The sequence below is a fragment of the Heliconius melpomene genome, chromosome 10 (assembly GCF_056956725.1).
Source record: "Heliconius melpomene rosina isolate 202511_hmr_F chromosome 10, ASM5695672v1, whole genome shotgun sequence".
Classification (NCBI taxonomy): Eukaryota; Metazoa; Arthropoda; class Insecta; order Lepidoptera; family Nymphalidae; genus Heliconius; species Heliconius melpomene.
The window spans coordinates 13,577,555-13,593,468 of record NC_140398.1 but is presented as its reverse complement, the minus strand read 5'-3'; the positions used below and the strand labels follow the sequence as shown (position 1 = coordinate 13,593,468).

The 15,914-nt window shown below is 35.9% G+C and overlaps 2 protein-coding genes across 4 annotated transcripts in view; one reads left to right on the top strand and one right to left on the bottom strand.

Moving 5' to 3' along the window:
* The first annotated feature begins 107 nt into the window (after positions 1-107).
* On the top strand, positions 108-13,878 carry Cand1 (Cullin-associated and neddylation-dissociated 1). Its single transcript, XM_085191512.1, has 24 exons — positions 108-323; positions 438-607; positions 691-904; positions 1,386-1,524; positions 1,680-1,833; positions 2,206-2,368; positions 3,100-3,270; positions 3,563-3,671; positions 4,919-5,049; positions 5,327-5,487; positions 5,786-5,988; positions 6,282-6,448; positions 6,808-6,936; positions 7,492-7,623; positions 8,123-8,294; positions 8,661-8,809; positions 9,318-9,478; positions 9,897-10,095; positions 10,449-10,568; positions 11,120-11,257; positions 11,629-11,817; positions 11,977-12,220; positions 12,737-12,883; positions 13,453-13,878. The coding sequence occupies exons 1-24, from the start codon at positions 282-284 to the stop codon at positions 13,581-13,583; spliced, it is 3,735 nt and encodes a 1,244-aa protein (XP_085047638.1). The 5' UTR covers positions 108-281; the 3' UTR covers positions 13,584-13,878.
* LOC146535772 (uncharacterized) overlaps positions 13,691-15,914 on the bottom strand; it is a 20,189-nt gene continuing 17,965 nt past the window's right edge. For all 3 annotated transcript variants that reach the window (XM_085191503.1, XM_085191504.1, XM_085191505.1), the window contains 5 exons: positions 15,573-15,673; positions 14,993-15,158; positions 14,594-14,694; positions 14,151-14,271; positions 13,691-13,944 (listed from right to left, as the gene is read on the bottom strand). In XM_085191503.1, the coding sequence (XP_085047629.1) occupies positions 13,885-13,944; positions 14,151-14,271; positions 14,594-14,694; positions 14,993-15,158; positions 15,573-15,673 (549 nt within the window). In that variant the 3' untranslated portion in view covers positions 13,691-13,884. The remainder of the gene's footprint in view (positions 13,945-14,150; positions 14,272-14,593; positions 14,695-14,992; positions 15,159-15,572; positions 15,674-15,914) is intronic.

Sequence of the window (15,914 nt, the reverse complement as noted above, 5' to 3'; positions counted from 1 at the left end):
ATTATTTGATTTTTATTTGCGATTTTTTGAACCTTGATGTTTTTTATGTTGATAATTTTATATTTAGGCTGTATAATGTCAGGTCATATTCCTTTTATAATTTGTATAAAAAAATTAAACAGACAGATTTGGTAGCATTATTTTTCGATTATTTCGCTGGCAATAGGTTGTTTTCTGATTAATTCAAATGTCTACAATTCACTGTTTAATTCGTGTAAAATAGTGCCTCACATGTTTTTTATTTGTTGGAAATATAATATACAGTTTTAAAGATATTAAAAATGGCTAGTGTTTCGTATCAAATTGCAAATCTTCTTGAGAAGGTAACCGGTGCTTAGGATAACAAATTGTCAAAAAATATAGAATATTAAATTGTTTTTGCAATTTTGGTTTATCCTAATTAATTTAATTTATTAAATTATTATTTTTAATTACAGATGACATCGAATGATAAAGACTTCAGATTTATGGCTACAAATGATCTAATGACTGAATTACAAAAAGATAGTATAAAACTTGATGATGATTCAGAAAGAAAAGTTGTGAAGATGCTACTCCGCTTGCTCGAGGATAAGAATGGAGAAGTTCAAAATTTGGCAGTGAAATGGTAAAATAATTATGATATATTATTCTTATATCATACATAGAATAAAGGTATCACATTATTTAACATTAAATTTATTCTTACAGTCTCGGTCCATTGGTTAATAAAGTTAAAGAATATCAAGTGGAAGGAATTGTTGAAACCCTTTGTGCGAATATGCTGTCTGATACTGAACAACTGAGAGATATTAGCAGCATTGGTTTAAAGACAGTTATATCAGAACTACCCTTAGGATCAAATACTCTTGCAGCAAATGTGTGTAAAAAAATTACTGGAAGATTAAGTAGTGCAATTGAAAAGGTAAATAGTAATTAGTTTTATGTCACTAAAGTTAATATAAATATATGTGTAGATTTGTGAATTACATATAATTTAAGAGGCTAGGGGGCAAAGGGACACAAAGTGTTATTGTAAATGTGACTGGTTGTCTTCGATCCCTACTTGAAGAAAATAAATATTTATATTTCTATTTAATCACCCTGGTGTAGAGGAAAAGTGCGGCATAGAGTTTCCCTCAACACACCATACTTTCAGAATTCAGCAGAAAGTGGAGAATGGAGTATCTTAACACTAAGTTCCCTCAGTCTACCCTGATTTGTACCCCACAAAATAGAGCATGAAGCTGATTTAATTAAATCCTTTTTAATATATTTTTAGCCATATATAAAATATATTTTTAATATATTGGCATATGGCAGATATAAAATATATTTTTAATATATTTTATATATGCCATTGTGGCCAAATGAAACAGAACAAGAATTATGATATTTCTTTTCAGCAAGAAGATGTATCTGTCCAATTAGAGGCTTTAGATATTTTGGCTGACTTGCTCAGTAGATTTGGAGGCTTGTTAATCTCTTTTCATCCGATGTTGCTCAACTCTTTACTTCCTCAGTTGGCTTCTCCTCGTCAGGCAAGTACCATGTCACATGAAATATACTTAATTTGAAGAATTTGAAGAATTTAAATGGATAACTTTTTTAACTTTACTTAACTGATGCTTATATAAGATAATAATAAAAAAGATCTATTTAATTTTGTTTAAATTTTTATATAATTTATTTTTAGGCAGTACGCAAACGCACCATAGTAGCATTATCTCATTTGGTAATGTCATGTAATGCGGCACTCTACAATAAACTTATTGATCATCTGTTAGAAGGTCTGAGTTCATCTACATCTTCCAGTGTTAGTCGTACTCATATACAATGCATTGCTTCTGTTTGGTAAGTGTAAAATAGTTTTTTGTCAAACTGCATCATTTTTAAATAATATAACAATAAAATACGATTTTAAACAGTTTTATATAAGAATAATAATAATTTGTGATAAAATAAGAATTCGTGATAAAATATAAAAAGGGTGTCATAGCACAGCGGTACACTAATTGATGGTATATGAACAGTTATTGGTTTCATACTCTGAATGAATTACTTTAATCCTACTTTGGTAACGAAACAAAGTGAGTATTTGAGTTTCGCCACATGAACATGGGGCGTTAAGCAGTGAATAGACTGCCTTCTTTTAATTATAATTCTAGGCCTTTGCCTACCCTACCATAATATGTAATATAGATTTAATTTATATTTTTAATTCAGCCGCCAAGCTGGTCACAGATTTGGAGAGCAGCTATGGAGAGTAGCACCTGAAGTTTTGAAGTATTCTACTGATACAGATGAAGAATTGCGTGAACATTGTTTACAGGCATTAGAAGCATTTATACTTAAGTGCCCTAAAGAAGTTCAGCCTCATATTCCCACAGTAAGTCAAAGAAATCTTGTAAGGATATTGTTTTGTATGTATCCTCATATTTGGAAAACTCAATTTGTATGTCATAAATTTTTATTCAGCATGAAGCTGAATCTTACGTGTAGCAGGGTAGGCAGAGGGAACCGTGTTGAGACACTGTTCTTAATGCATTGGGATATTGTATTGTAATATTTTTTTTGTGGTACATAATTTTATATTATATATTAATAATTATTAATTTAATTATATTTAAGATGAAGAACTCTGTTTCTTTATTGCAATAAAGTATTGAACTAATTTTTCGTGTAAAATCTCTCATAGACATCAATATTGACAGATAATAAAAATTAATAAAATTATTACTCTATTGTAGTTAATTTAATGCTTACAAAAGTATAGAAAATATCGCTACCATTACATTATTATGTTTTAAAGAAATGGCAACTGTAACACAACGGTTGTGGGTTCAATTCACACTCAGGGAAATGAAATATTTTACATTTCCATTTTCTCGCTTTGGTAACGAGGCAAGGCCTGTGCCTGTAGACCTCTACCATTCAACACACAATGCCTAGAAAATTTGGTGGAATGTGAAAAATGTAACCGTCTTAATAGAAACGGAGTTGAACATTAAGTTCTCAGGTTCTCTCTTCATATCCCATTACGTGCGGGAGATAGCATGAGGGTAAAAAAATAATAAGTATTTGTTTTTAAAGTGCTAAATAAATAAATTTTTATTTTAGATTATTGAACTTTGTTTAAAAATGATCACATATGATCCAAATTACAACTATGAAGATGATGATGAAAGCCTGGGTGAAGATGAAGAGATGGAAGATGAATCTTTTGAACCAGAAGTAGACCCTGAGTCTGACTCTGAAGAGTACTCTGATGATGATGACATGTCTTGGAAGGTAAGGAAGTTGGAAATTTGGCTTTGTCTTATTTTGGTTCCACTACCCAGTATCTTTAAATAGTAGTTGATAGTGGAGGATATGTTTTGTGATCTTATTTAATATTCACATACAACTAGTTATTGTTTTTTTAAATCTTTTGTATAACTTACTGAGTGCCTGGCTGACAGCACACAGCTGAAAGTATGAAGAGTATAAAAGTGACCGTTCGTGGTTTGAGTCAATTATGTGCGGCGTTGAGCTCCACCACCTAATACAGAATGTGTTGAATATTTAAATATTGATTTTGTAGGTAAGACGGGCAGCAGCCAAATGCTTGGAGTCTGTCATTGCTACTCGTCATGAATTGTTAGCTGAAATGTATAAAACTGTATCTCCAGCTTTAATTGCAAGATTTAAAGGTAAGTAAATCGTCTAGTATTGACTTAATTTTTTGTGTTAGTTTTTCAATATCTTCTATATATATAAAAGGACTTGTAAGACGCACGCACAGCCGTAACCGCTGTGCGTAGAAACGTGAAATTTGGACAGGTGTTTACTTTCGTAATCTGGACATCCACTAAGAAGGGATTTAGTAAAATTTTAATCCTAAAGGGGTGAGATAGGGGTTGAAAGTTTGTATGGAAAAAAAAAAATCGGCACTGATTCTTATAAAACTTGAAATTTAGAGTTTTAAAAGTATTTAATTGAATACGTGTTTCATAGTTTTCTAGAATTCTCCCGCTAAGGGTGCAAATAAGGGGTTGAAAGTTTGTATAGTTCTTTTTTAATCAGCACCAATTTTTATAAAATTTGAAATTCAGACTCTTAAAAGTATTTAATTGAACACATGTTTTATGGTTTTCTAGAATTCTTCCCCTAAGGGTGCAAATAAGGGGTTGAAAGTTTGTATGGAAAAATTCTTAAATTGCCACAGATTTTTATAAAATTTGAAATTTAGACTCTTAAAAATATTTAATTGAACATGTCTTTCATGTTTTTCTAGAATTCACCCCCTAAGGGTGCAAATAAGGGGATGAAAGTTTGTTTGGAAAAATCTTTAAAACGCCACCGATTTTTATAAAATTTGAAATTTAGACTTTTAAAAATATTTCATTGAACACATGTTTCATGGTTTATTAGAATTCACCCCTAAATACGTAAGCGAAGCTGCGGGCGTCCGCTTGTTCTATATATAGCAGGGTAGGCAGGGAGAACATAGTGTTAAGGCACTCTGTTCCCCACTTTCTAAAAAGTTTTCAAGACATCGCGTATTCAGTGGTGGAACTCAACAAAGCCAAGACAGAGATAAGAATAATTCATTCCCTCGAGTCGGAATCGAGCCCACAACTGTCGTGTTTACTGTCAGACGCTGTGCCTCTGCGTTACGACGGTCTCATAAAAATGAGTAAATCATCTAATATTAATTTAAATTTTTTCACTAATTAGTCAAACCATTTTTTTAAAATTAAAATATAGTATCAATTAATTTTTTTTAGATGTTTTAAAAAAAACATCAAAAAAAATTTTATGGACACCATATTTTAGATATATCTTAACATTTAACGGAAAGTAGATAACGATATGTCTTAACATTTTGTCTCTGCTTACTGTACTATATCCGGGACAAAAGCGAGAAATAAAAAAATGTAAAATTATTATATTGCAGAACGTGAAGAGAACGTAAAGTGTGATATACTAAGCGCGTATACAGCGTTGCTGCGCGCCACGCGGCCGCCGCCCGCGCTGCACTCGCTCACGCCGGCCGACAGCGAGCCGCAGACGCTGTTACTGCAACGGGTAATTTTTATATTTTATGTACTTATATTTTATATGAAACATAAGTTTATATTTTAATGTGAATTGAGCACGGAAAAATCATACCATTACCATACCATTGCTTATTATTTTTGTAACTTTTTTATTGTCTACTTGTCATATGAATGTAGGAATTCTTGAAGATAGTTTTAAATTCTAATTCTATGGTTCAAAAATGGTAATGAAAGATACAATAAAAGGAATGACGTGGAGGAAGTAAAGAGAGTGATGGGTGTTAATATGGCCTGTTGCAATCCAGGTGCCGGGCGTGGTGCGCGGCGCGTTGCGCGTGATCCGCGGTCGCAGCGTGCGCGCACGAGCCTGCGCACTGGCGCTGCTGCGCGAGCTGTTGGTGGCGGCCCCCGGCTGCCTCGCCGACTATGCCGCACGCGTCATACGCACCCTCACGCCGGCGCTTACGTATGTAGCTATATTTTTTACGGCTGTTATTGTATATTGAATATATAACATACGTTTCCCTACTATAGCGCTAGCCATCCCGGTCTTGGATGGTTCGCATCTGTTTAATTTTTCTTTGTAAATTTTTTGTATCTCATGTTGTTTATAACTTATTTTAAGCTATTATTTTTATATCGAAACCACTATTTATAGGGTTGGTATTCAAATTATTACGACTGGTTTCATATTTTTACTATTTACTAACTTTATACAAACGCTATTTTAACTTGTAAGTCATCACACCATACTACTTCCGCAGGGACAAGGGCACGTCGTCGTCGATGAAGATCGAGACGCTGGTGTTCGTGGTGTGGCTGGTGCGCGGGCATGGGCGCGGCATGCGCGCGCACGCGGCCTCGCTGCTGCCGGCCGTGCTGGCGTGCGTGCACGACCCTTTCTACAAGGTCACCGCCGAGGCGCTGCGCGTGCTGCAGACGCTCGTCAAGGTCATGCGTCCGCTAGGTGCGTATAGTTCTAGTAATAATTATATTAGTAATAATTTACACGAAAAATCTTTTTTACCAAAAAATGCAGATACAAGGTATTGCACTGACGGCGATGATAAGAAAAGAAAATAGGTTGTAAAAGTTGATAAAATAAATAAATAAATCAGAGGAAACCTAGTGTTAACACACTCCGTTGCCTACTGGCTGCCGAATTCTGAAGGCATTGATTGCGTGTTGAATGGCGGAACTAAACGCCTATATATTATAAAATAAACGTGAACGTAATATAATATAAAATATCGTCTTCAGAAACCATAGGCACTGAGGAGCCAGCGGAGGAGCTGCAACAGTTCGTGCCGGCGATGTACGAGTGCGCCCTGGTGCGCTTGCGCGCCGCTGACATGGACCAGGAGGTGAAGGAGCGCGCCATCGCCGCCTGCGGACAGCTCATATGTCACTTTGGAGATTATTTAGAGGTGTTTTATGATTATTTATCGTTTTTAATAATAAAAATACTTTCCTTTTTGTAAAAGTAAAAGTCAAAAAGTCCTACAAAAGTCCTACAGTTCCTTTTTGTAATTTTTATATACTTATACATGTGAGACTGGGTAGAATTACCTCTAGCCACAATTAGACAAATAATTTATTTAATTTGTTGTAATTGTGCTAGGATGAAGAAATGAAAATATTAATAAATAATAATTCCTACCTTCTAGTGGGCATCGAACCCACAATCGTCGCGTAACAGTCTCACCTTTGTGCCCTTGGGCCACGACACCCTCTTTTTTTATGAATTATGATTAAAAAATAAAACTATAAAATTTGCTTGTTACAGAATGAGCTTCCAGTTTGCCTACCGATATTTTTAGAAAGATTGCGTAATGAAATTACACGTTTAACTACCGTGAAGGCTCTCACTAAAATTGCCTCTTCACCTCTCCATATTGATTTACGGCCTATTTTGGTAAGTTTTTTAAATATATATATATATATATATATATATATATATATTTAGCTTTACGCCGTAATCCTTACATAGTAGGCATAGGGAACATGACAACCTAATGCTAACTCTCTTCTCTTTCACGTTCTGCAATAAGACACTTTCGTTACCCACTTTTCGCCGAATTTATGAGGCATTCCACGTGACTGGTGGTACTCAACGCCGCGCTTTATCTCATTAGTAGAGCGAGGAAATGTAAATATTATACATTACATTCCCCGAGAGTACATTACAATCCCATAAATGTCGCTTTTACAATCACCCACTCAAAAAATATACAAATAAAAAAAAATTAAAGCATGCTTTTATTGTGTGTTATAAGTATGTTACCAGGACTATAAATTACGTCATGTGGCTTACTAGGAACCTCTGAAGAGTTCCGCTATTAAAGTGCCAGAGATGTATAATTCACAAGTTTGTGTCACAACCTTACTTCTGCTTGATATTGCCAGATTAGTGAAATTCTACTGCAAATAGTGTATATTACTTTATAAGCTTTTATATTTTAATTTGCAGTGTGATGTCGTCCCTATATTGGGTTCATTCTTGAGAAAAAATCAGAGAGCTTTAAAACTGTCTACCCTAGTGTTGTTGGATACCCTAGTACAAAATTACAGCAATGCTATTAGTATAGAGCTATTAAGTAAGGTAAGAAACATTTTTTTAGAAGACAATGTATGTAAGCAGAAGGAGTCCAGTGTTAGGATATTTTCTTCCGCATTTTCCGTCTGATTTTCTAGACGTTGCGTGTATGTTGCGTTGCGACGTAGGGAAGATAAAAATAATTAATTTTGCTGAGTAGCAGTCGAATCTACAACTATCGCTTTTACAGTCAGAGTGTGCTGCTGCGCCCCGACGGTCGCAATCGGCTTTGGCCATAGTGTTTTTTTAAATATTGTACTTTGCTGTAATCACAACTTTAAATATTTTTATTAGTAATCCCGCAAATGAGAGTTAATTAAACTTACAACTGTTATGCTTACAGTCGACAGAGGTGCCACTTATGTTACGACGTTGTCCTTAAATAATGATATTTATTTTTATAACCAAACATATCTTAAAAGAAACTTTTTATATGAATCCCTATATAAAGAGTTTCCTTCAAGATACGTTTGTTCGTACGGTGGATGTGCGTGTACATCCGCAGGTGCTGACGGAGGTGCCGGCGCTGGTTTGCGAGGCGGACCTGCACTGCGCGCAGACTGCGCTGGCACTGGTGCGCGGCGCGTGCGCGCGCTGCCCCGCCGCACTCACGCCCGACGCACGCCACGCGCTCACGCCCAATATACTGGCGCTGGCGCGCTCGCCGCTCTTGCAAGGTACTACACTACATTCCAACGAATTTTCGAGATATTGTATGTAGAGTGGCGGAACTTAACGGTGCGCTTTGTTTCCTTACCTTAAGTGGGAATAGAGTTTGACGGTTTGACGGTAGAGGGTGACGGTTTTTGCACAAAACAAAATATATAGTAACATAATATGAAAAGTTAGTTGACAAGGGTTGGCATATGCCAACCCTTGTCAAAAGAAAAATTAGAAATATTTCTAAAAATACCTCTTCCAGTCAACCAGTGGAAGGGCATATTAATCAAGACAGTGGTGAGAGTACAGTGCAAATAACAGTAAAAAAACAAAGTATACGAACAGAAAAAACATGATATTCACAAAGATACATATATCACCAGGTGGAGCGTTAAAGGCGATGGTGGGTGTTCTCTCCGCGCTAGTCACAGCGGACGTGGCGGGGTGCTCTCGCCGCGAGCTCCTAGCGCTGTTGGTGGCGCCGGTGCATGCTAATGCCGACCACGCTGCCACCGCGCATCATATTAAACAGGTAATTTTTGTGTATATTGTGTGCTTTTGTAGTTCTATTTTTCTTTGATTTATTTGTTTTTTTTTTTGTAGTTGTTGCATTTGTTAAAAGAGTGGAGTGTCGACTTTGATTTTGAGTACTTTGTCAAAAAAATTTCACTGGCTAGTCTGTACGTAAAAGCCTGCGTTTGATTTTTTGGGGTTCATTGTCGTTTTTGTAGGATTCAAAACTGTACTGAACCCTTACAGAATCACTTTCATTTCCGACGGACAGAACTGTGAAAAGGTCTGTTTAAGATCTTTTTTTCAAGATATCGTAGCTAAGTGACATTAATATCTATACTAATATAATAACATGGGAAAGTTTGTTTGTTTGTTTAAATGCTAAGATCTCTGGAAGTACTGGACGGATTTACTTTTTGTTTGTTTGTATGAAAGCTAAATTCTTCAAAAGAGCTTAGTACCGTCTTCGGTACCATCGGTGGGCGAGTCCTATTCACACTTGACGTCATACCAGTGGTGTTTGGCAGGCTTACCACTCACTGGCGAAGTGCGTGGCGGCGGTGGTCGTGTCGGGCGGCACGGACGCGCTGGACATCACGCGCGGGTTCCTGCGCGACGCAACGCACCCGCCCTCCGATACGCAGCACATGTTCGCGCTGCTGGCGCTGGCCGAGATTGGGAGGCATTTGTACGTGAATTTGTTTTAATTTTAGTGTTAAGCTACTTTTTAGTCAATTTTCGACGTATGCGTCTTTTTACCAAAGCGATAAAGTGAATATACTATATTCCTTGAATTGGAATCCATGGATCTACGTCAATCGCGCTAACAGACAGAGACTATCTCTTTACGGCCTCTTGATTTTTATTTTATTTTGTAAGATTCTATTTACTTTTTGAGGCTCTTATGGCATAGAATTCCTCTATTAATGAAACTCAAAATTGTATATTTCAAATAATTTTATAAGCTAAGATTATCATTCATACATGTGTATATTTTGGTTAAATATATTGTATAAAAGTAAAGTAGTACATATAAATCATCCTGCTTAAGGAATTGTTAGTGTTTTATAAACATTAAAGTAAAGTTATTTGTATTGTTAACACAGAGACCTCAGTTCGATTTCCAATTTAAAAGAGGTGCTACTAAATTCCTTCGCGCCATCCTCCGAAGAGGTGAAGTCGGCAGCCAGTTACGCACTCGGATCAGTGGCGGTCGGCAATCTACCGGAGTTTTTGCCTTTTATACTCAATGAAATTGAAGCTCAGCCTAAAAGACAGTATTTGCTGCTACATTCTCTTAGAGAGGTAAAGACTTTGTTTTTATACTTTTTGAATGTTATTTTTAGTTTTACCCCTAAATCCCACATCTATCGCGTGATAGGCAGAAGGACCTTAGTGTTAAGACACTTCGTTGTCTACTTTTATCCTAAATTCATGATATCACGCGTTGGCATCACGTAAGGATGAAGGGAATAAAAAAGTGTAATTTAAAATGAACAGTTAATTCAAGTACTTGTATAATACAAGCACTTGAAATAATTTTAAATATGTGACATAAAATAACATAAAGAAGTTGTTAAAAAAAGCAAATGTGATTATTTTATTATTAATGTAATAAAAATCAATAATAATCTTTTTACTATGTTATTTTTATATAGATAATCGTGTGCGAATCATGTACTCCAGAAGGTGTTGAAGCGCTGAGGCCTTTCATACCTCAAATATGGGTACAGCTCTCCAAGCACTGCCAATGTACGGAGGAAGGATCTCGCAATGTTGTAAGTTCACATATATAAATGTTTATAAAATTAACTACATACTTATTAAGAAAATAAATATAATAATAATAATTAGAGGCGGTCGCGGCGCAAGGGCACAAGAGTGTCTCTGTTTGTGATGCGCCGTTTGTGATTTCGATCCCCACTCGGGGAAATAAATTATTATTTATTATTATTTTCATTTCTTCGTTCTGGCACCATGGCAAATGCCCGGCGTTGAGTTATCCCACTCAGCACACGATGCCTCGAAAAATTTGGCGGAAAGTGGGGAACATATAATGTCTTATCACTAGGGTAGGAAGAGAGTACTCTCTTCCTACCCTCCTCTATGCATGAAGCTGATTTTTATTTATGATTAAGAAATACTTGTTGCATCTTCACGCCTTTTTAACAAAGCAGATTATGCAGAGGGAATGTAGTCTTCACACACATCTCAACATTCCGTTTACTATAAGAGTAGGAAATCTTAATGTCCCGCTTTGTCTATCAGAGCGTAAATAGCTGCGTGAAAAAACTTGTTACTGTTATTTTTAATATTATTTCCTTTATAGGTTGCTGAATGTTTAGGTAAATTGTGTCTACTCGAACCTCAAGACTTACTGCCTCATCTGAAAGAATTTCTCAAGTCACCTGAACCGCTCACAAGGACGACTGCTGTTACTGCTGTCAAATTTACTATTTCTGACCAGGTTTGTATTATATTTGTATTGTACAATGTATAGATAAAATACTAGTTTCATTTGGCTTACTTACTTAGTTGTATGCCGCATGTAGTAGAGTAGGCAGAGGCAACTTAGCGTCTAAACACTCCCAAACTTACTGTAAATGCAACCGTGTGCATTCTGGTAAGAACCACTCTACTAAAACGAAAACAAATGGCGTTGAGCTCAACCGTCTAACACGCAATATCTTAAAAATTGGTGGAAAGTGGGGAATGTAGTGTTTAGGTTCCCTTTGCCCACCCTGCTATATGCGGAAAACAGTGTGAAAATAAAAAAAAGTGTGATGTAGAAAACAATATATAATAAATTATTTACAATCAATAACTTATATCTTCCAGCCGCAAGCCATAGACGGTATGTTACGCGCATGCATGGCGGAACTCTTAGTGCCTCTGCGCGACTCGGAGCTGGGTGTGCGGCGCGTAGCTCTCGTGGCGTTTAACTCCGCCGCCCATAATAAGCCGTCGCTAGTACGCGATCTGTTGCCGGCGGTGCTGCCTAGTATATACGCTGAGACTAAAGTTAAGGTATTGTGGATTTTAATGTGGTAATTTTGGTGTAATATGTATTTAAGCCAGTGCGGTGGTAGTATAGAATTTATTTGATTGATTTCTTTATATATCATTCTCTCAATTCTTTATATATTTTTTTCGTCACGTTAAGTAATACATTTAATGATGTAACAGAAAGAGCTAATAAGAGAGGTGGAGATGGGTCCCTTCAAGCACTCAGTGGACGACGGGCTGGACCTGCGCAAGGCGGCGTTCGAGTGCATGTACACGCTGCTCGGCACGTGCCTGGACCGCGTGGACGTGTTTGAGTTCCTGCGCCACGTGGAGGACGGCCTGCGCGACCACTACGACATCAAGATGCTTACGCATCTAATGTGCGCGCGCTTGGCGCACCTGTGCCCAACTGTCGTGCTGCAGAGTGAGTCGTCTGTTTCAACGGATTGTATAGCCCGACAAGGTTCACACTGCACCCCGACACACAAGACTAAACATAACTCTGCCCCTTAACATGTTTAAGGCTTTATTGGTATGAGTCATTATAGACTTATTGTTGAAATGAAATATCGAGGCCGTTTTGGAGCAGTGGGACAATAATTTGCAGCAGCAGTCTGAATGTAAACGCGACTTGCGGGCTCGCTCACGGGCACCATTTCCTAACTCAAAGAAATGGTATATTTTAATTACTGTAATTCCTTTGTTCTGGTAAACAAAGCGCAGCATTGACGCCCTTCAATACGTAACGTTTCAAAAGCGATAAGTGGAGAACGGAGAGAGACGAGACGAGACCTAGTGTTAAGGACATTAAGTTCTGTCTGCGTATCCTGATATGCGGGAAATTCTGTACAAATAAAACCCCTGGTTTATTAGGCACCTTAATACAGAAACTAAGCATAAAATCATGAAATTAATAATATTAATTTTCTTACGTATACAGGATTGGAAAGCTTAATAGAACCATTACGTGCCACATGCACTATGAAAGTGAAGGCGAACTCCGTAAAGCAAGAGTATGAGAAACAGGACGAGCTGAAACGTTCCGCTTTACGCGCCGCGGCTGCCTTACTCCAAATTCCTGATGCAGGTAATGCATATATATATTCTAACGGATTAAATTATTTTTTATCTTTATGCATATAGCGTGTACGGTGTCGCTTTCATAGATTTATACAAATGGGGCAAAATAATTTTATTAATTTGTTTGAAAAAAACACTATTTATTTTTAGCAAAATCTCTTTCATTTTAATTGTATTAAGCAGGTGAAGATAAATAATACATTCTACGTACATGTGTTTTTTAAACCACAGTTTAATGTTGTGTACTAAAAAAAATAAATCAGCTTCACGTTGTATCCCACACACAGCAGGGTAGGCAGAGGGAACCTCGTGTTAAGACACTCCGTTCCTCACTTTGTGCCGAATTCTGGAGGCATTGCGTGTTGAGTGGCTTAACTCAACGCCGCGCTTTGACACCAGAACGAAGAAATGGAATGTTATGTATTAACTTTATAATATAAGTCAGCTCATACATTACTCAATGTGTTGACGCTGCGCTGCAGTTCTTAACAGTTGTCAATGTATTCTTTGTTGTTATACTATCTCCTATTTTTGTCAATCCAATTAACTTTTATTATATTTATTTTATATTCTCAGATAAAAACCCCCACATAATGGACTTTGTGACTCAGATCAAATCGTTCCCGGACCTACAGCCGATATTCGAATCCATACTCAAGGACTCTACCGGCTCGGGCGTCGAATCCAATCTTATGGACCAAAGCTAGCCATTACAACTGCAACTGGCTCCAAGAAGTACTTTTCGTTTTTTTTAAGTTCACGTTTTTATATCAGTATGTAAAAATTATACCCGGTGTGGAATGAGACATTGCTATTTTATTCAACAGTTTTTAATTATATTTTTTTGTTACAATCATTGCAAGGAAGTTAGCAAGGAGCGAGGAAGCATAGTCTGTTAGTTTTCATCATAGTTCTATCTGATATGTATGTGATATTATAAGCTATGTGGAATATTCATAGGACGTTGGAAAAATGTAATAAAAAAAAGGCTAAACACTAATATATTGATTATTTTCCTTTCCTCTTCGCGCCGGGTGTTGTGCTCGCGGCTCTTGCGGGTGACTCGCTCTGTAATATCTGTAATATAAATATAAATTTAATAACAAAACGTAAATGTATAAATAAATAGTCAGTAAATAGAGACGATCGTATCCACGACGGATGTCAGTTCGATTCCTACTCAAGGGGGCGACTTATTTTCATTTCCCCTCTCTGGTAAGAATACTGAGTCTTGAAAATAGATACATGAATCTAAAAAATGTGATAATACTAACCGATTTGGTGGTGGCTCGTGACAGCGTATTCGCACTGGCGTTACGCAGTATTGGCTTCGTGGGCGCGAGGCCGGTAGTACTGCTGGTCGCGCTGCCGGGACGCTCGGGACTTTGCTCCTTACTAACGAAAGAATATAAATTAATTTTAATGGTTTATATTATTAGAAAGTAGTAGTAGTAGAGGTTTAATAAATGGCTACATACCAATTAATGTTAAGCCCACTATGCAAAAGGTATATTAACGTCAAGTTCCATTTTGAATGATACGTCATAAGTTAATGTTGTCCATAAGATGTCATTACTTTTCGTAAAGAAATTAATACTTTGCTATTATTAAAAGTAATTAATTTTCCTATATACAGTGATCTAACTTTCATACCTGACATTATTTTTACATTTTGAAAATACGACATGTATTAAGATTAATGATGTTATTACTATACCTGCTCGTACGACTAAGTGGTCCCTTTCTACTAAACATGCCGGATAGTCTTCCCCGCAAATCTCTCTTGCTGCCCGCTGCACTCATATCAGAATCTGAACCCTATATTAAATATATATATATATATTAAATATATATATAACATTATCGTTAATAAGTTTTTATTGTGTTGTTTCCTCCTGAATTTTACAGTTTACATAATATATTCTTCTTAATTTTTTCTTTATTATACAAGACTTTAAAAATATGAATAATAATTTTTGTAGTTTGATAATTTTGCCACCATAGAACATTGAAAATGATTAAAGAACTTAAATCACACGGTTTGGGTTTTTTTAAATTTAAAAATTAGTGAAACTGTTACCGATAACTATTTTAGTAAAAACAAAAGGACGCTTACTTGTGAAACAGTTCCAATTGGTCTAAAATCTGCAACGTCTGACCCAACATGATCGTCGATGGAGCGGGACTTGGTGAACTCTTTTAATTTACCGAATAAGCCCTTCTTTTTCTTCTTTTTGTCTGACGGCAGTACATCACTTTGAGCTGACCCACCAGATAATCGACTGTGAAGTAAGTACATATTTAATTGTTATTATTTTATGAAAATGTGACTCCATGGTCTACTTATTAAGTGGATTTTTTATTATTTAAATTTCATCTTATTAGATAAAATCCATCGATAAATTGTAGTGAACTGCTTGCAATATATGGAAAAAGATACAATAGTGTATATTACACGAATGTCTCTAAAAATAAAATGTACTCTTATTTAGACCTACACTTTAGTTTGACATAAGCCTTTTTTGACATCATCATCGTCTTTTATAATTTACAAATTAAAACATTGGGCGTTAATTATTATAAATGTATTAACATATTATTATGTATAAATATATATTATGCGTATTATTGATGTATAAATATTTCTGAAATAATTAAGTTATAATAATTATATAATGGAAAATTTCTTTAGATACCTATCCAGGCTTGTATCACGTTGCATGGTAAAGGATCGAATATCTGCATCGCCATCTAATGATGACATACTGCTGCCGTCCACTGTCTTCCAAATAGCGCTCTAGATAAAAGCAAAATATATATTTTTTATTTTATTTTAAATTTTTTTTTTTTTTTTTTTTAGTATTTTTTTTAGTTTCACGCTAGACTTATCGACTCTTAGATCTTATTGGAAACTTCCGAAATCGAAAAATTATATATAAATATATTATGTAATGTAATGTATTTATTTACATTTTTTGCCTTTTGTTGTAAAATAATCAATCCTTAAGCCCATTGCTTGGTACCATGATCTATTCTTA